Source organism: Astatotilapia calliptera, chromosome 16 (genome assembly GCF_900246225.1).
Source record: "Astatotilapia calliptera chromosome 16, fAstCal1.2, whole genome shotgun sequence".
In the NCBI taxonomy this organism is placed as follows: domain Eukaryota; kingdom Metazoa; phylum Chordata; class Actinopteri; order Cichliformes; family Cichlidae; genus Astatotilapia; species Astatotilapia calliptera.
In genome coordinates this window covers 12,715,752-12,743,115 of record NC_039317.1, presented here as the reverse complement: position 1 = coordinate 12,743,115, position 27,364 = coordinate 12,715,752, and the positions used below count along the sequence as shown (strand labels likewise).

The window sequence follows — 27,364 nt, the reverse complement described above, 5'->3', positions numbered from 1 at the left end:
GGTGAACGTGGTTAGCCTACTTAACATAAATTACACACAAAAAACATTAAGCTACTCACCCAGAGAAGAACGGCTGCTGTTGCCATCATCATTCGTCATCATTTCTGCTACACTGGCAGGGCTAGGGGCCAGGACTCTCCTCTTCGGATTCTTGGGGGATGTTGCTAACTCTGGGTCCGATAACAGGCACCACACCTGCAGTAGATGTGGTCGGTGTGAGGTCTTGCAGCAAGCTATCAAATACGGTGCATTTCTCAGCTTTTAAAAAAATTGCTATGCATCGCCAGGTGCTTCATCAGATTCGAGGTGTTTACCTCCTTTGCACAGTATCACCTTAAAGCACTTGTTGCAGGCTGCTGAGTTTGCATCTTTTGCTGTGAAGTACAGCAAGACTTTTGACCGCATCGCCTTGGGCATTTTTAACCTGTAGCTCTGCTCTAAAAGAACGTACGTACCCGGGCCCACCTACTATCCTTGGAAAGGTAAAATGATTGGCTAGAATCCAAAGTGTATGACATCTCAAATTAAAATTCGGTCTGGTTACTACCGTTTGTCAGGACCTGTGCAATAATGGCACCGGATACCGGTACCCATCCTCAGTCACCTATGAGATTTCTGTTCCTGTACCGCAGATGATTCTTTGGTCCACACTCTGCACAGGACTAACCTCCAGTCAATGTTGTTTAGATAGAAAGGACACATACCAATAGAACTAAACACACACATACACACAATTCTGATATTATAGAGCAGTAATCAAACTATAGTGGGTTTGTTTTGGTTTTATTTGTTTATACATGTTGTTATTTGGTTATTCGTCAAATGGCACTGTTTGATGTTCTTAGTATCTGCCAACATAGTGGAGTTACTTTTTATAATCAACAGACATTGATCCAAAGCTCACAAAGAACTGCCAGCATTGCTGAGAGTTTTTGTCAGAAAAAGATGCTGGTTTAGGAGGAAGGTCTTTGAATGAGCTGGGTTCTTCTGTAGTTGCAACAAGCACTGAAGTTGTTGTGATCACCATGAATTTGGCAGTCTCCCAACTCAACATGACAGCATTCCAGGAAATACAGACGAAATGCGTCTGGGATGTATGAAATGGAACTACATTTGTGACTTATTGAGGAGCTGCCCACGCTTTTCAGAAGTCTCTGTCCTACTGCTTGTCTTGTGTAAACTTACTAAACTCATTGGCTTGGCCTATGGTATTGATCAGAGAATAGTCACAATGTTGCATCAATCCAAGACAAAAGTAAATATATTGTATAGCCACCCTCAACCCCCAAAACAACTCCCTGTTACAGAGTCATGTAATAGGGGCCCTAATACAACCCTAATACGGAGTCATATATATATATATATATATATTGTATTGGCCATAAACTCAGAAAAATGTGTTTTGAGGTATCAAATCAAATTGTAAACAATTAGACCAGAGAACTCTGCTTTGGTTTTAGAGGCCCAAAAGCTATCCTGGAATAAATAAAGATTTTTAAAACTACAAATATGAAATGATAAAAAACCTGCAGTATCCAAAAGATCAATAGTTTGGCACTAGTTTGGAGAAGACTGGTGGAATCTGAATTTTTCTTATTTTACAGAATGTAAAATAAAAATGTAAACTGTATTTTTTTTTCATGGATTGATATGGTATCATGGATTTCAGCTTGTAATGAACTGTAACCAAAGATTTTTAATGAGCTCCTTTCATGGCTAATTAAAGTGTGTAATAACTAGCTGTTTTTTGCCTCATGCTGTCAGCTTTGACCATCAATGACAGGCAGGTTTCATGATTTACAAATTTCTCCTCCTCTTTCCTGCTAGTTATGTCTTGTTGTCTGCACTGACAGTGTAACAGATAACACAGAGCGCCTCCGACTGACAGAGTGAAGGCCTGAATCTCCTCCTGCTACGTCTCAGTTATCTGCGTAGCCTGAATTAGTCAGTCATCTCACTCCCACTTTATAGAGTGCAGCATGTCACTTGTCAAAACGCATCCACGATAACTTGAAGCCTACAAAAACACACACACACGCACACAATCTGGCACACACTAACAAAGACAGATGAACAAGTGCGGACAGTTACACTTGAGGCTGGCAGCCTTCACCTGCGAGAGTCTACAGCTCATTGTAAATGGCATCACGAGTTACACAGCAGGGTGCAAAACACCCGATCTTAAAAGGTATTAAAAAAAGGAAAAACAACTACACGCATTGTGACTCATGATCTTGCACTCCTTAGACATGAAACCCTATATCCACTTTCAGGCTAAAGATACAGCACTCTACTGTTTGAAGGCACAATGGAAATGATAAAAGTGGGATGAACATATAAGCTGTTCTTGTGAATGCAGGTGCACAGATGTGAGTAATTTTTTTTTTTAGAATGACATTGACTTTTTAATGTTGTAAATAATGCTAATTTATGACATCTTAATGTTTTTGCTATTTACTATAACTATAACAATATTATAACAATATTGTATGAGAAAAAAATAAGTCTAGCCCAAATTATGCCCTTTAAAAAAAAGTCACATATCCTCTGTATATCCACCATAATCATGCCTCTACTGAAAAAACAATTCAAGCTGAATGAAGGGACAGACTGTGTGTACATGTATACATGTATAGACTATCCAGAGGGGGTGTTTGACGTTCCCTGTTTCAAGCAACATGGCAGAAGGGCTGGAAGTCCATGATCTGATGCTAAAGAGGAATTTGGTCCTGCTGTGGACTGCACATATACCAGTTTGGATGCTGTAGTCTGATTTTGTGTCTACAAGGCGGTAGCCATGCTGTGTCACATATATACAGCACTCTGTAGGATTCTGAGTGTCAGAGCTCAGGCTGTGTGTTAAGAAGCTGCCCTCGCTCTCCTGGAAGGTCAGCCTCTCTGCACTTGAAAAGCTTCTCATGTGCATCTATGCGTTCGACGGCCCTGCCTGCCTGGGTGACTGCTTGCAAGCTTGCCTGCCTGTGTGTCAGCCTCTAATGATGAGGATGATGGAGGGAATCAAAGAGGGGATGGCACTGACGTTGGGGCGAGCTCTCCATAGGACACCAGGTGATTGGGGAGGGAGCTTTGAAGCAACTTGTTGGATGGCTGTCCATTAATGTAAAATATCTTCTTTTCAAAGAGCTTTATTCAAGCTCAGAGTAGCGGAGCCCATAGGGGTCAAGGTGTCTGGCAGAATAATCTCTCTCTCACTTTAGGCGGAAAAGAAGATAAAAGTAAGGATAGTGAATAGTGACCTGGGGCCTCATTTATAAAAATGTTCTATGTTTGAACTTAGTCTTAAGATCGTGTGTTCAGATGTCTAGATCGCGTGCTTACAATCAATTCATGAAAGATGCTGAGGACTAAATAAAGGTGCTTAGACAGGCTCTGAGAATGTCATTTTCTGTTTCAGATCACAAAACAACTTAAACTGACCGCACCTGCCTTGTAGCTTCCCATTTTATAATGTTTAGTGGATAACAAAAACAGAGAGATGCTATTTTGGAAGGCAAGGCAATTATGTGCAAATAAAGTCTGTCAAATCTGCAAACTAACTTTTCACTGTCCTTCCATAACTCAAGGACAAGAAAGCCTTCGGTGTGACAAACAATTCCTGTCACCTTTCACTAACATATCTTATTGTTATGTTCATAAAAGGCAGCACAGTGGCCTTCAGTGTGGAGTTCGCATGTTCTCCCAGTGTTCGAGTGGTTCTCTCCTTCCGTGTACTCTGGCTTCCTTCCACGGTCCAAAGAAATGCACTTAGTGGGTAAATTGGCCATAGTTGTGAATGTCAGTGCAAGTGGTTGTCTATTTCTTTGTGCTAGCCTGCATCAGGCTGGCCACCTCCAGCCCTCCCACGACTCTGACAATGACTTGCCGAAGAACCACAGGCCTGAGTGTCTCTACATAAACAGCAGAATAATCACTTTTTCAAAATTAACATTTTCTTGGTGCAAAATAACTCACTGTTATAGTGTTCTATGTTTTCCATCTTTAAGGATTCTTAAAGGATTCTTAAGATGAAAATTGATTGTAAGAGTTTTTTATATGAGACCCCAGCCCGTCTCCTTGACCACTTCTGCTGCCGTGGCCTTGGAAAAGAGAAGAAAAGACATCTGTCCTTTTCATGAGTGATTTCTGCTTACATAAGAAGAATTTTATACACGCGGGTCACCAGTATATCAGGTTGAGCCTTGAGAAAGATATTGGGAGCGTTCCCGTCTCTGATCTGAGGACGTTATAAGCACGCTTTTTGATCGTTTCTGGGTATCTATTTATTTAATTTGGTCAGGGATCAATGTGACTCCTGGCACATAAAACAGCCAGCAGTTCTCACAGATCAATTTTCTCTAGTCACCATGAACTACGCAGAGACAGACAGAATTTTATCCACCAAGTAGCAGGTTTATGAATAGTGAGTTATGGTTGCGTAAATCGTCTCCGTCCGTTTCAAGTTACTGCAATCGAGTTGCGGGTCTGTGTTGGCTTATGGGAGCGGCATTGAGAAAGGAGGAGAGAGCAAAATTTGAGTAAGAGTCAAAGATCACAGTGCCCTCATCATATGGTGTGACAATCCCTCTTGTCTCTTTCAGTGAGGCAAAAAGGAGACAAAGATGACACACAGCAGCTCAGCCTGTTCATGAACCCTATTAAATCCAAGGAAATCTTTGATATGTACTCTGATACCGCATTTTATTGATGCTGGGAGGGTGTTTACAATATCACATACAGTTCTGCATTCCAGGAGATCAGAGCTAGGACTGGTTTAGTCCTTGTGACCCTTGAGAGTACCCCCTAAACTCATACAACTGAACCAAGGTTGACTCTTGTCCGCTTGAGTTTTTACAAGCGTTTGTGATATATGGGCTCAATATGTTATGTCTGTCTATATGTTCTCTTTTATGCACACACTTATTTTAGTTGTCAGTCTGCTGATTATCACCCTGTTTAGATGCACTACTATATGCTCTGCGTGATCCAGGGAGTTACATCACATGGCATCGTGCCACATTTGCCAGCATTTTTCGGTGCAATATTTGAATTACTTGAAATTTATTTCACGAGTTATCGGAACATTTTTGTGGTTCACCCAGCAATTGGCATCAGGTTGAGTGTACATTTCTTAACATTTTGTTAGTGGTAGTCTTTGAATCAGGAGAAAAATCCCAGTATGAGAATTCCCAAACACACACACATTTATACACAAGCACTCAAAGGCTCCAGCTTCTGATCTGAGCTGACAACTCCTAAGCCACCGTTTCCTCATGCTGCTTAACTCAGACCACATTTCTCCCACTGAGCCTCTCTGCTCTCCCTAGTCTGGCTTCTCTCCCCATTCCATCCATCTTTCTCTCCGTTCCTGTAGCCAGCATCTGGTTTGAATATTGCAGTGCGTGCTACTGTGTTACCGATAGAAGTAGGGAGTGTAGGCTTCTCCTTGATTTTTCATCATCTCTCTTCCTGCTCAGATCCTACAATGCCTACGTTGAGAGAACAAAGCTGAGTGTGCAGCTTCTGTTCTGACAAACTGGATATAGATGCACTACAGAGGAAAAAAGAGTGCAGATCTATGTTATGTTATTTTGGTTTTGTATTTTCATGCACGTTTAATGTTTCATTTTGAGGTCATTCATTTCGTATTTGTGTGCTTTGTCGGCCGCTCATTTTGATCACACAGTTTGTGTTCATAATGCGAGGTTTATTTTCATGCTCATCTCAGTGTCCAAATTCACTTTTGTAGTTTCCTTGATGAAAACTGAACTTTTCCAATGATTTTGCAAATTTTAAGAACTTGCATTTTGTATATGTTGAATCAAAGTAGGTAGTTTTCAGCACCAGAGAGATTTTTGTCCTTTTTAAGCATTTTGTTTTAGTAGATAACTACTATAGCAATGATGAAATCTAACTGTACGTGCTTTCACCATGCAGAGTTTTTAATCTAACAATGTCACACACTTTCATTTTTTATTTTAAAACAACTATATGCTGCATATTCAAATCATGGTTTCTTTCACAGACAGAAGCCAGAGAAACTATTCCGAGGATGCTAGCGGAATTGGACCTGGGCCGTACAGAAAAGTGTGTGAGAGTGAACTCGGTGTCTAGTGGCTTGGCTGAGGCGGACCTGGAGGTAATTTTGAAGGCCAAGGTTCTCCCTCGTGCCATCATGTTGCCCAAAGTGGAGGACACACAGGAAGTGCAATGGGTGAGTGAAAAATCATCATCGTCATGTATAAATAACTGTTGTTTTTCAAAATCAAAATAAGCTCAAAGTGACAAGTTGAGTTTTTTTCTGAGCCTATAAAAAATGTATGAAAAAGTAAATAAATAAAAAAACAACAGCAAAAAAACAGCTGCACTTAAAGTTCCCATTGCATTTCTTTCTTTGAACTCTGACAGTCTTTTAAAAAGCACTGGTGATCTTGCACAAACTCATGAAGTAAGAAGAAACCTCGAGAATCTTCAAAGCAGTCATAACAAGCTTTCCCGTTTCCAAGTAAAAGAGGGAATCGATCCCTGTCAGGGACAGACAGAGTGTTTTTCTTGGCTGCTGCTCAAGAAACAGATGACATTTCTTCGGTTTAACTTCAGAAGCCTGATAACTTTCTGTAAGAGCGCAATGGTGCCTTCTGCCTCTGGTGAACTCACGGAGGACTGCTGTGAACAGTGTCCTGTTGTGTCTAAGAACTGATTTAATCAAATGTAATACCCGATAGCCAAACCAGAATGCTTCAGATTCATTACTTTCTCTTATTCTTATACACCTTTAAATATAGCATGTTGCAAATGTTTACGCATGTGCAAACTTGCAAAAAAAGCCTAACCACGACTGCACTGCCTATCAAAAACTGAAGCCAGATATTAAAAAGGTTGATTCTCTGAAAAAGGTCGCTAAACTGAATTGATAAATCTAATATGAAGCAATAGTGTTAGATGTTTTCCTGGTATTGGCCCTACCTCTGCTTTCTATAGATTAAAGGTAGGGCCAATACCAGGAAAACAAACCAAGATGGCCAAGACCAGGAAAACAGATGTAGAGAAGTCAAGCCCAAAAAGTCAGCAGACATTGACATCATTAATGCAGACCTGTATGATCAGCTCCAGTCACATGCCAGGGTAAGCAAGATTTATTCCCAGTCTACTTACTGTTTGCATCGACATCATTTGCTGGCCTTCATTTTCATAAAAAAGGCACGGTGCTCGAACTACGTCTAAATGATTTTCTTGCTGTCACTTTGCATTGAGTACCCCAAGCAAGCAATGCAAAGTGGGGGATATAGCTTTTAAAGTAACATTTTTTTGGTCTCTACTATATCAAGCTGCATGTATTCAGAACAGTTACAGTTGATTAAACAACTGCGACACGTTGTGAAGGTGTATGTCTAGTCTGCTTCTGTTTTTTTTTCTTTTTGCCTCTGTGTTATTACATACATGCACACACGCACACATTTATGCTCATACTTGGTCTGAGGGAAGGAGCAGGAAGTTTTTAACTAGTGGCTTTAATTATAACATGTCTATTTCCTGCTGCCCTTTCTTTCTTGCAAGTATAATTGCTGACAGGTGTTCACTAATTCTCTCCCCTAGCTCCTTTCTCCCTTGGCTGCTTTTATTCACTTAAGAAAGTCTTTTTTTTTTTTTACTTTAAAAAAAATCCACTTGTGTTGTTATGCTGTGACTCAGCCAACTTAGAAAGCTTTAAGTTGTGGATAACTGTCTGTTTATGTTATGTGGTGGGGTTTTTTTAATATTAATGCAAAAACTTAAGTTAGCCCTTTATATTGTTACTGTACCCCTTAAGAGAAAAAGCCTGTAGGTAGCTTGCTTGTTTTAAGCATTTGATTTATTTGCCAGTATGATTTTTGCATCAGTTGGTGCATATGTACCCTTAGACAAAGTGAACTTGGTGGCACTCGATGAGGACCTGAGTCTTATCTTTATCCCATCCCTCCCAACTTTTTCAGTCTCTAGCGCTTTGTACTTTTTTTGTGCGTCTGTGTGCGCATTCATGTTCCTTGTGTTGTAAACAAGTGTCTGATTTTCTCCACTCTTGTAAGGCAGTGCAGTAAATCCCCTCACTTGTTTATTTTCCTCCCTTTTTATTGATATTAGCTCAGGAACCTCCAGACTGATTTGTCGCTAAAAGATGGACTTGCTTGTTTCTCTTTGTGTGGAAATCTTTTCCTCTGTCTTTCTCCTCTCCTCCGGCCCTTGTGTGACTGACAGGCCTTATTGGGCTGTAACAGGCGTAACTCCCTCCTTTGTTTGAATACAATTCTCACAAAGATTTCGGAGCCGTGTGCATTCTTTGCCCACCACACTATTTGGTGTGCACTGGGACCAAAAGAATCGCACCCTGTCCCGCTCCTCCTCCTCTGCTCCTCCTCCTGTCCCCTCCCCTCATCCCTTTCTCCGCTTCCCCTCTGTGAAATGAACACTTCAGCTGGCCGGAAACATTTAATCTGGCCCCCTTTTGAAGAAAATTAATTGAAACTTGTCCCACTATAGCCTCCTTTCTCTAGCTCTATCTCCCCCTCCTTCTCTTTTCATGATTAGGTGGCGAAATTATCAGAGGCCTTGTTTGCAGCGTGGCTTTGAATGAAGAGAAGAGGTGTTATTTCTTCTTTTAACGTTACTTCTTTTTTCCCTTTTTGGGCGGAATAACATTTTAAACAGGACCTAGTTTTAAGAGCCATTGATAGCTAATGGTTGCTGCACCCATCTGAGTACCAGTGAACAAGGACTGTAGTACCTCTTGTATGCAGTGTAAATCAGACCCTTAAAGTGTACAATAGCTGAGGAGGAGAATACAGCAGAAGGACATAAACATGTAATCAGAAAGCCTTGGAGGCTTTTCAGCCGGCGGTACTGCGTGGAGCTGTCATTTGTTTCCCTTTGGTGGAAACCAAACAGTCCACTCAGCCTTGTTAGGGTTTGCATGGCGCAGCGTTTTGGTGGTAATCTCCGTGTGTAATATCAGATAGGTTTCCCCACAACAGGCCATATCTATCTAGTTTCCTCTGTCACAGAAATAGGTTTATCTACACCCTCTTTTCACACTCCCTCTCGGACCCCCGCACCCCTTCCTGTGTTTGTGAAGGGGGGGGGGGGGGGGGGGGATATTATGCTAAGCCCCCAGCGTTAGTTTTTATGTTGCCATAGCAACCTTGCTCCCACAGGGTTGTGACCTCAGATGATTACAGTACAAAGCCTATTGGGTCTTGAAAACCTCTTTGAAGATGAAAAGACTTTGATGGTTTGTATTTATGCAAATCTCTCAGATATGATTTATCCAACTGAGATTGAATGGAGAGATGATTAAAATTGCCCCTATTTTTTGAAATCCTTCAATGGAGGCCCACTCTTTCAGTTTTGAGAACAAGAGTGGTGAGTGTGAGCGTGGGGGTTATTTTGCTCTTCGTTTAGAAAAATAGTAGCACCGTACCTGAGGTTATTTATAACCGTCCTTTCTTTTTTTTCCCCCCAGTGTGTCAAAGAGGAAGAAAACGGCATGGGGGGAGGGTGGGGGGGACATGGAGGTAGACATTTCTACTCTGAGCTTTTGCACTCTCTTCTTTTTTGTCTTTTTTTTTTGTCTGGCTTTGAAAGGAAATATCTGACGGAGGGGGCTTTTGTGTGTTTCCAGATGATAGATTTAGGAATTTGGGCTACCCCACTGGCAGTCCAGGGCTAGCTGTGAACTGGTCTGTTGGAAAAAATTGGAATGCTTTGGTCTTCAAAGAATTAAACTTGGTTTTAAAGGCCTACTTAGGTGAGCTTGCATATTAGCAGGAGTCGTGCAGGATAAAGGCCTCACCAAAATGTCACATCACACTCTGATTGTTGCTCCAGTCTCCCTGTTCCCTGCCACGGAGGAGGGACGCAAAACAGAATAATGTCACAGTAAAACACACTCAAAGACATCCTAAATCTTGTTTCTTCTCCCCTTTTCCGTGTTTTGTTTCTTCTTTGGTTTTGCTGTGTGTGAGTGTGTGTGCATGTGCTGGGGCGTGCGTGTGCACATTTACATGTGTGCACACAGTCTCGGGGGAGCACATTCTGCAGTTGTGCAGAGCCTCTGAAAGAAGGTAGAGCAGAAGACTTCAGACGAAGGGGGGAACCCTGGTGATAATGTAAAATATTTCATTTCACTTGCTTTTGTTGCCGCTCTCCTGTGCTTGCTCTCTGCGCTATTTGAACCCTCATAGATGTGCCTCTGAATAAGGACCGAAATGGGAACAGTGCAAGTAATAAAGGTGTCAAGATTTGTATCAAAAGTGAGTTTTTGCACATTAAGATTTTTTTTTCTCTCCACCTTCTCTGTCTTATCCCACAGTGACTTTTGAAAGATGTGTCAAATCATTTACAATTGTTACTGCTGAATATTTTTTTCCCTTCCAGTTTTTAAAATCACACACACAACCACACAATCGCTCTGTGCCTCAGATTTCTCTTTCTGTTGCGTTTTCTCATTCGCTTAACTAATAGTGCGCTGATAAGTCCACTGAATGTTGCAGCAGAGTAGATGCACAAATTATCCAAGAAATTGTAACTGGGTTTAAGATGATTATACATATGGAAATTCAATATTCCTATGGTAAGTGTTAAGACATGTATCGAATGCTCCAAATAAGCACAAATATCCTGTGTATTATCTTGTACAGGGTAGCGAGAGCAAATGAGTTTATTGCATTCGCTTCACAGAAACAGTGGGTTTTGTTAATGAGTGCACGAGCATGAAATGGTCCCCGTGTGCTTAGTTTGTTGACAGGTTTCAGCACCACTTGAAAGGATGGGCACTGACAGAACCCATTCGCCTCATCACCTTTGTGGAAACCGCTGTGGGCCTGCTCAATTTTAAGGTAAATTACAAACAACATCTCCCCCCTCCACACACAAAAAAAAAAAAGGGAAAAAAAACTGCATGCGTAAGACATTTTTCTGTTTGTCCATTGTTCACTTTAGATTAAAGACTGCATCAGTGAGCAGAGAACTCCACATGTCTAAAATAAAAGGGATTCAAAGCTTTCAGACTGTCCCCCTCAAAACGAGCCTTTTGAGGCTTTTTTTTTTCTACCTCTCCGTCGCGTGTCCCTCTCTCTGACTGTCCTCTTCAGACATGCTGACATTTTTTAATTAGAACCATTTTAATATCGTCACAGTGCAAAAGTTCTTAATGATATTTCAGATAGCATCAAAGTGATTTTTTTTTTTTTTGGTAATAGTACATCACGACCTTCAGCTACACGAGAAAAGAGGGCACGGTTTGGGGCATTTGGGGAGAAACCAGCTGTCATTGCTTCTTCTGATTTGTCTTTTAGTTCTTCAGCCTAATTCTGGGGCTGTGGTTGAAAGTATATGTGTTTTGGTGGCAGGGGGTGGCTCTGTGTGCTGTCTTGAGAACACCCTGTAATTTTTTTTTTTTTTTTTTTTTCCCCGACTGAACCCAGGGTTACAAGCATGAAAAAAAGACTCGCTGTGGCACAGCTAGTGGTGAAATTAATTTGGAGGCCAACAAAAGCAGGAAACATGTTCATATTGTTTCACAGCCTTCGCCACAGACAATCGCATTCAAAAGGGTTTCTTTCTTTTTTAAAGTTTTACTTTCCCCCGTAATAATTGGAGCCATTAGTCTTTGCTTTTGTTGTTGTTGTTTGATTTTTTTTTTTCAAATCTTTTTTGAAGAGCAATGAAATATAATTTGAAAAACTTTTTGTTTTCCTTTAGTAAAATAAAGCAGCTCCACGATGTGTTAGTGATTCGTGTTTTCTTAACACAAATTACTGTTCTGTTATATGCAAAAATGTAAACATTTAATAATTTAAATAAATAAAAAACAGGAAACATTTAAGATTACCTTACAGGTTTTAAAAACTTTACTGCTTCAGTCTTAACAAATTAAACCTTGTGTAAAATAGCAGGGAGGCTTGATATGCAACTTTTCCTTAAGAGCCGCGAGCCAGGTGTCTGTTTACATACCTGCAGGTGGCACCTTTAGTGGGCTGGTATAATAATATGAGTCACTGAGGAAAGAAAGCTTGGAGTGTAATTGGGAGAGATAAATGATGTGTGTTATTATATTACCTTTATGTTAAAGATTTCAGAAAGAGTAATTAGGATAGTTTTGTGGTGACGAGTGTAAAATTAGGAGCATTTGTTACAGTTTAGCCTGTTTTCGTCTGTTTTACTTTAACCCATCTCAATCGGGCTGGTGTTTGTTCTTTCCAGGCGGTGTGTGAGGAAATTCGCTCGCTTGGTCCTAAGGTTGGTCTGCACCATGATGGCGTGGTGTTTGGCTCTGATGACTTCTGTGCAAGCATAGGTAGCTATTTCACATTCTGACACTGCTGACCCCAAATTCTCTTATTCTCCTCCTGGATTCATGGCAGAGAAGTTCAAATTGTGTAAAATGCACAAGCTTAGTTGCTAGTCTTTAAATATAATGCATGTCACATGTTCTCAATTTTGAACACACAATTGCAGAACTGCAGGAAAAGGGAAGACATTTTTTTCCAGTCGAAATAAGGGATGATTTACAGACGTGGGATACCTAAGTGATAAATGTAAATGTGCTGGAACTCAAAGATCTAATTCACTGAATCAGGTCACATGAGTAAAAAAGGACATTGTGTCTAAATGATTATTCTTTGGTTTTTGTTTCTTATCATTAAACCCAATGAGTAGGTTTGTTTTAAAGGACAGAGTTAATGGGTAATGAAGCACAGAGACCAGTGGTTAATAATCCCAATCGACTGTTTGGCAGCAAGAATCGGAAATGACAGAATAAACCTTGATTTATTTATTTTTTATTACATAAAAGGATGTGTCAGTGTACTTTATGTAATACCTGCTGCTCATCGCCCATCACAGTTTCATCTAACCTACACCTACTTACAGATCAACAGCGTCTCTTTGAGATCTTGTCTGGCAAACTGTGCATGTGTCCTTGGACTTTTTTCATAAGGTGCCACACGGACCAAGGATGCCAGAGAGCTCCTTTATGCAAGGCAGAGGGTGGTTGTGACTGCCAAAGCCTTTGGGCTACAGGCTATTGACCTGGTCTACATCGACTACAAAGATGTGGAGGGGCTGAGGCAGCAGGCCAGAGAAGGCGCTCTCATGGGCTTCACAGGTAAAGTTTCTTGTTTCTTTATCTGAAATCTGCCCTTGTTCCTTCAAGTCATGACTTGAGACATCACGTCTGTCACTGTGATTTACCTCTGATTTCTGCATTTGCTTCACATTGTTCTCATCTGTTGCTCTTACTTTACCTTCCTGAATATAGCATGCCAACGGGCATCCCTTACTTCCTGTTGCAAGCGGCATACAGGCAGTTCAGCTTTCACTCCCTCTGCCCTCTGTTACATGTGGGGTTTTTTTTGTTTTGTTTTTTTCTCCAAATGAGAATGGGGAATGAACCAGCTGATAAATGCTTTAAAATGTTACATGAAACACTCTGGGAGGTGACAGAGCATCCTTTGGCTTTTCATTTGTTATTTATATACTTGTATTGCACACTGCAATGAAGATCTCACATTTCTTTTGTGCCTGTATGAATGGGTGTGTGTGCACTTGAGTATGTATAATTAAAAGGAGTTATTAGTGTGTGATAGTGTGTCTATAGCCAGGTCATGCTTTTTGTGTGTGCGTGTGTCTGTGTGTGTATGTGTGTGTAGCCCTGCAGACTGCCTGCAACAGACCACAGAAGGCAGGACAACCTGTTACCACAGTGTGTTTTTGCAGGCACTGTTCTTGCAATCCTGCAAATAATTCTTTGATATTTTTGTACCATTTTTTAGATTTTAAAATCCAAAATATATGTAGCTTTTCCCCCCGTGTGGTGTAGATCCACATAAACTAAGGCAACACATGACTGAATTTCATGGATTTGTAATGGCTAGGATTTTTTATTTTTTGCCCCAGTTTCAGATCATTTTAGCAGAACAGCATCGGACATTAGTCGCCAATCACACTGGGAAAAGATGGAGAAAAAATAAGCACTGGCACAAAAAGCGTAAATCCCTTTGTACACTCTTCTGAACATCTACTCGACACACACGTTACCTTGCACTTAAAATCAACAAATCAGTCTGGAGTTGAGCTTCTTTTGTTGCTTTTGATTTTTTGGTTTTGGTTGTCTCATACAGAAACCCTTCCAGGTGACCTCATTTGCCACCTCTATTCTCCGGTGCAGCATGTTTGTGTGCATTCTTTTGATTGTGTTTATCTCAGAATTACTCTATATTGCACTATAGCCAAGTGCCTTTTATTTTTATTTTTATTTTACATTTTTCTTGTTTGTTTGTTTTAATTATGCTGCTATTTTACTCAGAATGTATATTATGTTTAGTACAGGGGTTCCTCACATTAATGCCATTATTAGACGTGTAATATACTGTTTTTGTTTAGTTGTTGGACTCGGCGTGATTCCAAGCAAAAAGAGAATCAAAAGAAATCTGAAGTGTGGTTTACATGAAGCAAACGTTTTAAAAACGAATTAACAGAAACGGTCATTTGAAGAAATAAATGCTTTTGATTTGATATGGAGCAGAACTGTTTAAAGCAGTGGATTAGTGGCTTTCAAGCCATGGGCACTCTGTATAATCTTAGTTAGTAGCTATTACTGGCCCGAGTGTGCTTAAGCAATAATGCGGTGCAGCCAAAAGCTTCTACCTGTGCAGTAATTGACCTTGGCACTAACTAAGCCGCATACAGCACCCATTAGTGCTGAGCACGGAACACACTGTTCAAACCTAAACACTCGCTGCTGTTTACTGGTTAGCAGAAATTAAGCCAAACTCCTATGCAAATATATGTTGGGGAGGAATATCATCCGTTGAGTTCTTTATCAGTTCACTCTTTACTTTGTTAGCACTTTTTTTTAATGCGCTATAAATCAGGTTCCTGTTAAGGCTCAGTGATCCCTGTGAAAATGTTTGCTGCTCAGAAACAGCACTGTTCCACAAATTCTCTGCTCTTAGGGACCACATTTCACTTCCATCCCTGGGACCCTGCCCATCATTCGCTTGAGAGCACTTTGCTAAATAGCAATCCTCCAATGAGATGCCAGCACCACATGGCAGGCCGGGATTGGCTGGAGGGCATGATTGATGTATTTTAGGAGAACCAATGGGTTGTAACTGAGGGCACCTGAGTCACCCTTGTCTGCTTCTTCGCTCTGTCATTCTCCCCTTGTCCTAAACAACCACACACACCCTCACACAGACGCAAATAGACACCCTCTTTCCATATTATAAACCTGGTGGTTTTCTGTGTGGAAACATGCCCCCGTCTTCTGCCCAGAAGTAAAACAGGTGGCAGAGAAGGGTACACACACACACACACACACACACACACACACACTCGTCCTCTCTCACTTCTGATTAAACATACAGGCACAATGTTCCACTGAAAAATTATCACATAATATTTGCTTTCTACCTTTTTTTTTTATGTTGAAATGAATCAGACTAACTGTTGCAGTGGCATATGCGCAAACACATGCACACATGCACAAGCCTGCAGACATACAAGTACACATTCATACACAACTCCAGAGTGGCCTGGGGAGTCCTCGGGCTGTTTGTTCAACAGAAAATGTGCTGTCACAATCTCTGCTTCACACACTGAACCCCCATCAGCAGTCACTGGCAGTTCGCAAATACACACACACACAAACACACAGAATGGGTTTTTGAACATATTTTGTCATATGCACACTTTCCTAAAAGGTGTCTATTTATTACAAATGGCGGTTTATGAATTATGTGGGCTCATAAGTAATTGTTCGAGCCTTTAACGATGGCGTGTTGATTGTGCGAGCGCTGCGGGTTTGTCTAGGGTTAACCAGGGTGAGTGGAGCAGGATGAAGAGAGGGTTTCTCTCTCTCGCCTCATCTCCCCTCCTTGCCTTTCCTCCTCTCTCCTGGGCCGAATCCCCCCCCCCCCCCCTTTTTTTTTTCTTCTTTTTTTTTAGCCCGTGCAGCACGCCCGCCCGCTCAGCCACCTTGAAGGATTTGTTGTTGGCGACAGTGCTAAGCCCTAAAGTGTCGAGTTCCTGCTGGCTGCCTCAGAGCCGCCGTTCTCACCCAGACGTTTCATAACCTTAACTTATCACTACAAGTTTGATCTGCAAATGTACATGGGATTATGTCTGTGCCGTTCACCCACATTTAAGTGAGAGGAAGTGGGAGCGGGAAGGTGGGGGGATTGTGGCAGATGGAGCCGGAAAATCCATGTTGGGATTCTGTTTAAGATCAGTGTCATTGTGAAGGCAGGGTTGCTGATCATATGGCATCCTAAAATTAAATATAGAAAAATGATACGTGTCAATTCAGACATTGGATTATTAACTGTTTCACTGTGGTTATAAAATTAACACTTCATATACATTGCACTGTCTTATTTAGCCTTGTTTTTCCTTGTCAATTTCCAGTGATTTACTTACCTGTGTATGCCCACAAACTGTTCTTTCACAAACTGTTCCTTCATCAGTAAGTGTGTTTTTTTTAGATGACTTCTGTCACATAATGAAGTCTTACTAAGCATTTAGTGACATTTCTGCTTAACAGCAGGGCTGCAAGCAGAGCGGAGACACGTTTTATCTGTCATAATGCATAGCATCGTCTGGCCCCGTTCAGCTTCCTGACTATCGTCATTCTGAAACTTATACAATCCTCTCTTGCTTCTCCTCTCTCATTGCCTCTCGGCCTCAGTCCTTCCTAATTCTCAGCCTGCTTTTCTTTTTCTATCATCTTTGTGCATCAGTTCACATGAAAATAAGCAGTTTATCTGGTTTTAGTCGTGCACGAATTGTATTACTTCTATATCAACAAGTAAAAGCATTGTTTTTAGAACACATTCTTCTTCTTCTTCTTTTTTTTGGTTTCGTTTGAAGGCACTGAAACCCCGCTGTTATAATTAGCACAGTTAATTTTCTTTTTGTGTGTGTGTTTCTCCGTAGGTAAGCAGGTTATCCACCCAGGGCAGGTCCAAGCTGTGCAAGAAGAGTTCTCCCCCAGCAAGGAGAGGGTCCAGTGGGCCAAAGAGCTCATTGCTGCTTTTGACCAACATCAGAAGGAGGGAAAGGTAATGTTAACATCCTTTGAGAAAAGTAAAACTGCATTTTTTTTCAGACTTTGAAAAGTCAGTGGAGTTTCTCTGTGATGGCAGTGTTTTGGTCTAAAATGTCTTAACATTTTTTCTCGTAGCTGATAAAATGTAAGTGTGAAGGTGATCTTATTAATTTGTTATAATTCATCAGCTCCATAGATGGGTGTGTCATTTGCCTTAAATGTCAATTTTTTTTTAACCCAAAATGTGACTCTGTATATTCTTTTTGGTTATCAGTTTGTTAGTATTGGCTCTTAATCGATTTTTTTAGCAATTGTATTCAAGCTGCAGCGACAATTGAATTCCATTTTTATTCTTTTATACAGTAATATTTTTTTGTGAATCATTCAGAAGATGCACTGACTGAAAACCTTTTTTATAAATGATGTAAGAGTATTTCAAGTGATCCCTCCCCCTTAAATGGTCGTGTCCAGGACAGTAAAATATCTGTGTCGACTGTCTGTTGACAGGTCCGAGGTCTTTCTCTGCTCTATCACTCAGACCGATCTTTTGTGATACACATTTTTTGTGTTACACACCTCTGTAGTTCCAGAGAATACGTACTGTACACCCCTGGGTGACTCTCAGAGACAACATAGGAGGGTGGAGGGGTGGGGGGAGCTGGGCCAATTAAGTGTACAATATTATTGTTCCTAATTTAGTGCATGGTTGGATCCTGTGTGCTGAGCTCTGTGGTCTATCTGCTGAGGTAATACACAATCTGCCTACACCTCTCTCACTGCCAGGGCTGCTCCTACTAAGCATCGCCCGAGGGATTCATATCTTACCCATCCCTCTGCTGTGTATGCATGTGTACGTGTCTTTCTGTGTGTGAGAGGGGAGTGCGTACGTAATGGTTTGAATGGTGAGCAGGATTTGTCCCTTTGTCTTACAATGTGACAGGTGCTTGCCTTTCATAATCTTTACCTCCAGCCACTGACAACAATTTTGACTAAAGGGTTTTTTTTCTGCAGATTTTTTGTTTTGACTAATATGTCTGCTGCTAACTGTCAGTTTAAATAACACTTGAGGGTTATATTGTACGGCAGACATTCCGAGCATTCGTCATGCAAATCAGGATCAAATGCGTTTTATTGGGCACGTCTGATCTTATGTTTCTCTCTGTGTTCTCCCTTGTGTTGCAAACCTGTTCAGGGTGCGTTCACCTTCCTCGGCAGCATGATAGACATGCCCTCGCTGAAGCAGGCTCAGAACATAATAACACTCTCTGCCGCGGTGCCAAGGAAATAACACAACTGGTGAGAAGAAATGGCAGGAACCACACGACTAATCTGGGACGTGGAGGTCAAAGGAAACTGGAAAGGCTGCTGATCTCGTGGCTAAAGTGACATTTCAAAAACTTTTCAGCCATCGTCTCATTGCTTCACAAAAATGCAGTGTGGAAACTGTGGATTTCATTTGTGATTTTTGGTTTTATTAAGGTTGATTTATGTAGCTTTTTTCCCTTTTAAAAACAAAACAAAACTGTTGTTAATTTTGCTGCTGAGGTCCAATTCACATTGTTTTCAGCAATACCAACTCTGCAACTATCATGTGTCGACAGTATTTGCCTCTTAAAACTCACTTACAAGGACTATTGCCCTTGCAGCTTTCTTGGCATGCTCTGCAGTGTGTGTGTGTGTGTCTGTGTGTGTGTGTCTGTGTGTGTGACCATGCCTCCTCTTTCTCCTAGGTCATGATAAATGCTCTCCCATCTCCACGGTCCAGGCAGCTGGGCAAAAGGGTAAACAAACACAACAAGCCACTGTTGTGGATCTATTCATTGGGCCCCAGACTTCAAGTCAGGCCTCAGCCCCCTGCGCAGGGTCTGACTCACAAACATCAAAGTCCTGCTTGCTTTTTAAAAAAAGAAAAGAAAAGAAAAACCCAGATGGAAGCAAATAAACTCACAATTTAGCTTTTTTTTTGGTATCATTCTCCTTAGTAATGGCATGCAGCTCTCTCTGTGACAGCTGTGAGCCTGTGGTTGATTGTGTGTTGATGGAGAAGGCGTGTGGCGTCAGGCTCACCATTAACTTCGACGAAAAAAGTACACAAGCTGGTAGCAGTAGTCTTTATATGAATCATTTATCTTGAGATTAAGGTGATCCGATATTAAATTGGCATCTAAGGAACTTTAATCTTATAAACAGCGAAACATAAAGATGAACTCGTTAGCGAGCGAGGCAGAGAAGTTTGTCTCATCACAAACAGAAGCATAAAGGGGCTTTGTGAAGTGCTTGTCCGTGTCTGACTTGCACAGACAGTGAAGTGGGTGTGATGTTAGAATGAGACAGATTAGTGGCCATGTTGCTCCAGCAGACCAGGACTGGGGCTTTGTCTCTCTCTGACTGTGGATAGGAGGATAATTGGGGGGGTGTTGAATGGTTAATAGTGCCATTGGTGACCATGGTAATGAAAGGCGCCATACCTCCTCTACCCCACCTCATCCACTTTCTGTCTCTCCCTCTCTCTCTCCATCTCTCTTTCTCTATCTCTATCTCTTACTGTATGATCTATTGTGTCTGGGGCAGGGTTGGTGTCTGTGCCAGGCCAGGCCCAGACAAAAAGATCGAAGCCACTCCTGGGTCCAGCCAAAGACCCTAACAGTAAGCTGTCTCTTTGGCATTTGGCCACATAATTTTTTTCCCCACCCCTTCAGCTTGTGTGTGTGTGTGTGTGTGTGTGTGTGTGTGTGTGTGTGTGTGTGTGTGTGTGTGTGTGTGTGTGTGTGTGTGTGTGTGTGTGTGTGTGTTTGTTTGTTGTCAGCCAAATTATACCCTGAATTTGGTGGAAAACACTGCTGCTGTTTGACTTCCACTAAATAAACCACCTCCTCAAAATATTACTTAGGTAGAGTTATTTTGCGAGGCTTTGTAGGTCATTCCATTCAGAACAGATCTCGGGCATCTTTATGCTCATCCTTGTGACAAAAACTGTAGTAATTAAAAGAGATGAGTTCTTTTACCTCTGGGTTGCATTATGAGCTTTGATTATGGTGTAACTTTGTTTCAAAATCACTCAGTGGAGACTTTCATCAAACTTTGAAGTACTTTACTTTAACTTTTTAAACTTTTAGGTGTTTTGTTATTGATGCATTTTTGATCTGAGTGAGAATTTTTTAAAAAGTTGCAGAAATAAAGATAAAGCAAATGAATAAAATGATTGACTGTCTAGACAGCGTCAGTCCCCACTTTATATAATGCTGAGTCTTAAATATTCCCTCCATCTGTATACTTTATCTTATGTATTCAGCAAACACACCTTGCTTTTAATGTGAAAGTATGCAGATGGATGAAATATTTAGTATACTTTAAATACATACATTGATTATTTTGATTAGTCAAGTTTTAGTTAGTTTTTTTGTAGCATTGCCGCCATTAATAAAATAACTGTTTAGAGCGCAGTAGAATGAGTGTCCAGCAATGACAGCGCGACCAGTCTGATGAGACAAGCTGGCTTTTCCAAGTTGCTCTGTGCCAACAGGTGTCCCCACAGACAGGAAGGCAGATTTCAGAGCAGAGGAAGCAGCACATGGCATCATGCAGCGACAAAGCAAAAAGGGCAGCTCGTCTGTGGCTGATCAGGAAATGATTTGGTCACTTTATGTTTTGAAAAAAAAAAAAAAAAGAGCACAACACCCTCTGAAGGTTAATGAGCCACATATAATATCATGTTTACCTTCCGCCCAATGATCTTGTTATTATTGGGTATTTCTTAATCCCCCCCCCCCCCCCCCCTTTCCTGGTATCTTTGCACTTACTTAGACGACTTTTCAATTCCGTAACATTTGGAAATGGGGGGCAGGCAAAGTGAACGATGTAGGTGACATCTCTGTAGATTAGAGGAATGCATCCCTGTCTGCCTGTGTAATTCTACATGACATTTCTATTATGTGTGGAACTGATAAAATCTTCCCAGCTCGCTCGACTGTTGTATTTAAATACATCTCTCCGGTATTCCCAGAGAGATTAAATTACAATTAACACGATTATAACCTCACAAAATTGTGACGGGAATCAATTAGGCTGCAAGCAGTATTTCATAGCCCGGTAATGTGTTGGTCGAGATTGCTTTCATAAATAATGAGGGACAGCGCAGGCGGAGAAAATGCATGTATGCAAAACACTGTCAGAAGAAAATTAAAACGAAATGTTTTACATATTTTTCCATTAATCTAAATGGGACCCGTGTGGCAAAGATAGTTTTATTCTAATTCCCCAGCCCGGGGATGCCCAAATAATGACTTGATGTTTTAATAGACTTGTAATGACAATATATGACAAACTAATTGCAGCAGAAGATTATTCTAAAGCAATAAAATACCTCGTTATTGCGCTTGGCGCACAGTTTGAGAAGTGTAAAGCTATTAGCAAAAACGGCTTAAAAATAAGGTGTGCACAGCTGCTCAATATAGAAACATTTCGTTTACGATAATTAACTCTGTTTCAATATTTAGTAATATTGTTTTAAATAAATGAGGACATTTTCAAAGTGACTGCGATGGGCCGTGTTTCTACGAAACTGTGACGGCACTGTTACAGTCGCTTCTTAATTTTCATTATATCACTGCCCTCAGGCGCACAACCCCGCAAAAATGTTATCCCTTACCACGGACTGCTTATACAAAAAATAAATTATATATATATATTTTTTAAAGGGCTTTAAATAAAAAGAAATTACTTTCTTTTTAGGTATCATCATGGCCTTGCAGAAATACAATTTTCAGGTGTTTTTTTCTTTTCTTTTTTAAGAGTAAAAATGTGGCACGTGTATTTGAACTGCAGGTTGTATCAAGTCACACAGAAATGCTCTACCTTTACTTTGATTTAGGGTCTTTTTTCTTTTAATATCAGCTGCTGTATTCTGAATGGTCTGCCTGCTTGGCAGCGTCCACACAATCTTCACTAACTCGTTCTTGGCGGAACCTTTTAAATTTCTCCCACTGATGGCAGGGGCATGTCCACTCTTCTTCGTCTGCTCCCCCCCCCCCCCCCCCATAAAACAAACAAAAACATTGCGTTTGGATGATATGAAATGAAATTCATCGCGGCCCTGTCTGTGCTGCGTGATTCATCTGGCACATGTGGACCATTACTAACTTCATTTGAGGAGACCTTTTGTCTGAGTGTCCCCATCACCGAGTGAAGTCCGAGAGGATGGGACGGCGTGGGAGGAAATCAGGAGAGATATCAAACCCCAAGTCTCCTCTCACTTTTAAATTGTGCCATAAATCTTTTCTTTTAAAAAATGCAGTGTGTCTAAAACTATTCCATAAATTATATAATTTTCATGACCTTTTTTTCTTCCCAATGCAAGCCGAATAATGACGACGCTTCATCCTCCTCACGGGTATAAATATTGTTCTAGTTTCTATCCACCTGCTAAAGACCCATCCTGACGATGATGGGCGGGATTTAACTGTATCTATTGAGCTGAAGCCCCCAAAGCCGCGCAGGCCTCTGAAGGCCCTCTTGGTTCTTTTGGATGTCCGGGGTGTGTCCGTTTAATGTCATCTGCATTTAGTGAAAGAAGATAGTGCAGTTTATTAACAGATGTCAGGCTGGTGAGATCTAACCTTTGGACGGGTTAGAGCTTGCTTTTGCCTTCAGAGCAAATTAGGAATGATGCCCTCAAAAGTTAAATTATGGTCAGATTTTATTATTTTTAAAGGTAAGCTTTTTTAAAAAAGAAATCTAGGTGACTTTACCTTCCTCCAGGCTTTGTCTTGTTCGAACTTCCCCCTCGATTCACTTCTTTTTAACGGGCTCAGATCAAAGGGGCTGCCCGCCCCGACGGAGACCAGTAAAATCGGCCCGCTTTGTCTGCTGTTGCCAGGAGTAAGGACGGGTGTCCGGGAGGAGGAGAGGGAAGAGGGGTGGCATGGTAATGAGCCTCCTTATAGAGGCTCAAAAGTCTCAAAAAGTTATTTCCCCCTCCTCTCAAATGTCCATCTGTCGTCACATTTTAGTATCTCTATTTTTATTTCGTCTATTGACTTTACTGAATAATGAGTTTCAATAGCTCCTTATTTTGTAGTCGACTTCATTTCCGATGAATTACAAAAAGCAGTTTTAGAGCAAGCGTACAAACAGGAGGCTGTCGTGTGCTGTCAGAATGTATATATGTATTTCTTTATATCCCATCTGTGAGCTTAATGAGACATCACCTCCATATTTGACTATTTTACCTGAATAAACTATGAAACCGATTCTGCTTAGTTTTGAGGGGGAAAAAGCCACTCGGTTTTTGTTTGTTTTATTGCAATGTCCCTGAATGCATCAGCAAGATGGAAAGTTTACGCGATTGGGGCTGTATGTGTGTGTGTATGGTCTTTAAAGAGGAGGGCCAGACATCAAATATCACACCTGCCTCTAAGAGTCGGTATCATCTCCAAATGTGTGATGGATTATATATTTATGACTTGACAGCGATTAAAAAAAAGTTGAAAACAAACTTATTTATAGAAAGATTTACGGCTTCCTCACAACCTTGCAACTTTTTTAAAAAAAAATCTTTTCTTTCTTTCTTTTTTCCTGGCAAAATATCTGCTGTGGTTGGGCACTGATGCGCACCCTGTGATCCTGCTCTCTACACGCCGTCCCTTTGTTCGGTTTACCTGAGCAATATCAATATCTGCTCATCCTCTATAAAAACGCCTTCACACTGGCTTCATTTGTCGAGTCACACATGACGGTTTGAAGCAGAACAGACAAACACAAACGCACAACAACAACAAAAATGACAGTCGGACCTGTTAAAATGGAGCATAACTGACGAATAAGAGGCTGTAACAACTTTATCCTTCCGAGATAAAAGTTTAAAGGCGCGTTAAAAGGGTTGTGTTTCTCTGCTGCGCTCACAATTTGCATGGGAGAACAATACAAGGGTTTTGCCTTGTTAAAAAAAAAATCACTGAACTGTTATAAAAGCGTCATAAAAGCAAAACGCAACGACGTGAATTCGGCATTATTTGCACTATTTTTATTTATTTATTTTTACAATCTCGACAAAAACAGAAAATGAGGAGGAAGGGGGAAAGCACGCACTGATGTGGACCTTCCTCCCACTCCTCTCTCCTCTTTGAGCAGGTGGAGGCCTCGCACCTGCACCTGCGCACACAGCTGCGCGCACCTTGTTATTGCTGCCGCTGCTTGACGCACAGATGAGCACAGCGCAAACCCGACAACACAGTCCCGACAATATAAACCTCTCCAGCGCCACAGTTCTTAGCCTCAGCATGTTTCACTTCATTTTATAGAGAGACGCCAAAACATGCTCTCTTTTCAGGAACTGGATACGTATAAGCAATTTTCTATCCAAATAAGAAAGCAAATAAAATGCCTTCACCAAATTATCCGCCTCCTCCTTTTTAAAATTAAAAACAACAACAACAAAAAAAACTGTTAAGTGGGAATAATGCTGTATTTATCCCGGTCGTGTTGCCGTCTATCTCTTGTTTGTCATGCTCCGGACTTCAACATGACACCATCTAATCCAATTAAACACGATAACCCTGGACTCACTATTATTCTCCTCTTTTTTTCCCTTCGAGTTGCTGACAAGCACTCTTGGTTTTGTGTGAAAGAGAGAGTCAAGAGCCCTCTCTTAATCCCGGGCACGACTAGAAGTGATTGAAAAGTGAAAGAAACCCCTTATTGGTCCTCGAGCTGGATGGTGTGTTCTTTGTCCGGTCCTGTGGCTTTTTGTTCGGTACGGTCATCATGCATAGCAGCCCTTTAATTTAGGTCTTTAAAGGGAAATCACGTTTATTGAGTCGGTGGCAGTTATTCGTCTGCGTCAGCGAAGAATAGTTTATTGAAACAAAATGAATAAATCTCCAAACATCTAGAGTCTCTTTATTATCTCGCTAAATGGGGAAAAACTTGTAATCCAAACAGCCCGCTAATTGGGATTTAGGAAACATTAATCGACGTCTAAAGTGTGCCTAATTTGCCCTTTTTTGTTTAAGCAGATTAGGCCTGTGTCTGTTATGAAAAAACAACTAGATAACATTCAGCCCTGGCTTTTCGTCACCGCCTCCAACCCCTTAAACCTCAAACACAAATAAACGACTGGTTTTACGGCACCTTCTGGAATTAATTACTTTTCCCCCAGTATTCATTAAGCCACGTCTGGAGTAGAAACTTCCACCGATTCTTAACAAAAATACAATAAATAATCATAAAAATTGAAAACTCAGATGAACGAAATCAAAGTTTCAAAATGAACTGAACTCGCCACAAATTAAATGCGTTCTTTTAAAAGTCGCGGGAATGCATTGCTGAGGATTTTATTCGGAGCTTCGTCTAAGCAGGCCGGTATAACATATTGTGGATGTGGCAAAAATGACAGGTAATTGACATTAATCCGCTCGCTCTGAGACTCAGGGGGGATCTAAAGTAAATGGGGATACGGTTAATGAAGCACCACTTGCCCTTTGGATCTCGGTCACAGTGTGCGGCGGGGAAGTTTGAAGAAACTTCATTTGTTTAACTTTTCCGACGTGCGTCATAAATAAAATGACGCAGGAGAGGGCTGGTGTGGGACTGCGCTGCAAATTAACAAATGAGAAACATTTCGGAGTGTCATTTGAGCGCATTCTGTTGCAGAAGAAGAAAAAAGCCACCAGCGACTCGGTGCAGCTTACTCTTTAAGTGATTACTCAGCGCATTGCGCCGCTTTAAATGACATCTCAGACGGCGTCGCGAAATTGGCGCTTGCCTAACCAACTCCAACCGTCCAGCAACCTGCATGGTCGTCATTATGCTTATTATCATTCATATTGGGAGCTCTCCCCATTGGAAGTGTGACGAGACAGACAGAGGCCAGGTGAGAGCGGTAGGTTTTCAGAGTGAGGAGTCGGACCTCGCCTCTTCACGCCGCTCGGTGCTACAGGGGCCTGCTTAATGAGGGCGCCTATGGGGGCCCTCCTGGATGGAGAAAAGTGTCTTAACCTCGTCACGGCCGGTCAGAATTGAAGCACCGACACCTGCGCGTCACCCTCCACCTCCTCCTGCTCCTCCCCTCTAGCTCCCCCCCGGCAGGGTCTGCCACAGCCCCGCATCCCCGAGAGTTCATACTCTGTGTACAACTTTTGACAACGATAATGACGCGCATGGTGATGCTGAAAATCTAAGGAGGGGCTGTAGTAGGGAAATAAGAACTGTAGTAGTAGTATGTGTAGGGGAGGGGGTGATTCTGGCTTTGCATTTCTCCAACACATACAACACACTCCTGATAGAAAAGCACCACTCTGCAGCCTCCCCACTGAAGTGATGAATACATAATTTGCAGGCTGGTCTTCTCACAATCTGATTCCGTTCAAATGCCTATGAAATGTGCGAGTGCTGGAGCTGTTAGAAGTGAACAGTGCACCTGCATAATTACCTCACGTTATGTGATAAATATTCCCCAGGTGAGAGTTACAGGTTATGTTTTACTTCTTTTTTTCCTTTTGGTGAACTATCAGTCATGTTAATAAAATATCACCATCTCTCAAGGCCTGTGTCACTAAGATGGATAAGCGTTGATGGTTTGTGAGCTATACTGTCATTTACAATGGCAAATGTCTGTGAAGGGCCAGAAAGGTCCCCGTCCCCAGTGGAGCTGGCCTAATTATACAATTAGTCTTGTGATTGGGACAGTCCCGCGCTAAGTGTCCTGTGGGACAAGCAGACACATTATGGCTGTCATCAGTGTCTTCACAGCAAGTAAAAGAGTGCTGTTTATGTCCTTAGATGGAGGTGGAGCGTTGTGATTTCTAGCCAGCGTTAAAACCAAACTTGCCCTTAAGTACAAAGTGTAAGGGAAATGTATGGCGGATGGAAATCTGTCAGGACACCATTACTGCCATAGGTCATCTTGGCATTCAATCGTTCATGTCTTAAGCCTCATCTGGGGCCTCAGCAGACCCAAACCACATCTCTTTGAATCCCCAGGTCACATTGAGACCCCCATATCTCAATCTTATTGCCCATCCAGCCATATTTCCTTTCTGGCTTATCCCTGGCCAGTTGGAAACATCAAGACTCCACATTTTCTTCTGCTCATTCAGAGCCATATCGGTCACCGCCAAACCCAAGTATGTTTAAAAGAAGGGAATGGGTTTTCAGGCAGCTTATGATGTTTGGGATCCACGCAGACATCTCCATGAAGTCAGAGGGAGGTATTGGCACTGCATGGTTGAGGAAGCAGTGGCGCCTCCATACTCGAAGCTTTACTGCTAGCACACTGCCTTATCACAT

At 41.5% G+C, this 27,364-nt stretch overlaps 1 protein-coding gene across 1 annotated transcript in view; it reads left to right on the top strand.

The window, feature by feature from the left end:
• The window catches only part of clybl (citrate lyase beta like), a 66,163-nt gene extending 47,124 nt beyond the window's left edge, over positions 1-19,039 (top strand). The window contains exons 3-8 of the mRNA XM_026144784.1: positions 6,023-6,211; positions 10,767-10,868; positions 12,235-12,328; positions 12,971-13,138; positions 16,969-17,093; positions 18,273-19,039. Of these exons, the coding sequence (XP_026000569.1) occupies positions 6,023-6,211; positions 10,767-10,868; positions 12,235-12,328; positions 12,971-13,138; positions 16,969-17,093; positions 18,273-18,368 (774 nt within the window). The 3' untranslated portion in view covers positions 18,369-19,039. The remainder of the gene's footprint in view (positions 1-6,022; positions 6,212-10,766; positions 10,869-12,234; positions 12,329-12,970; positions 13,139-16,968; positions 17,094-18,272) is intronic.
• Positions 19,040-27,364: the final 8,325 nt, after the last annotated feature.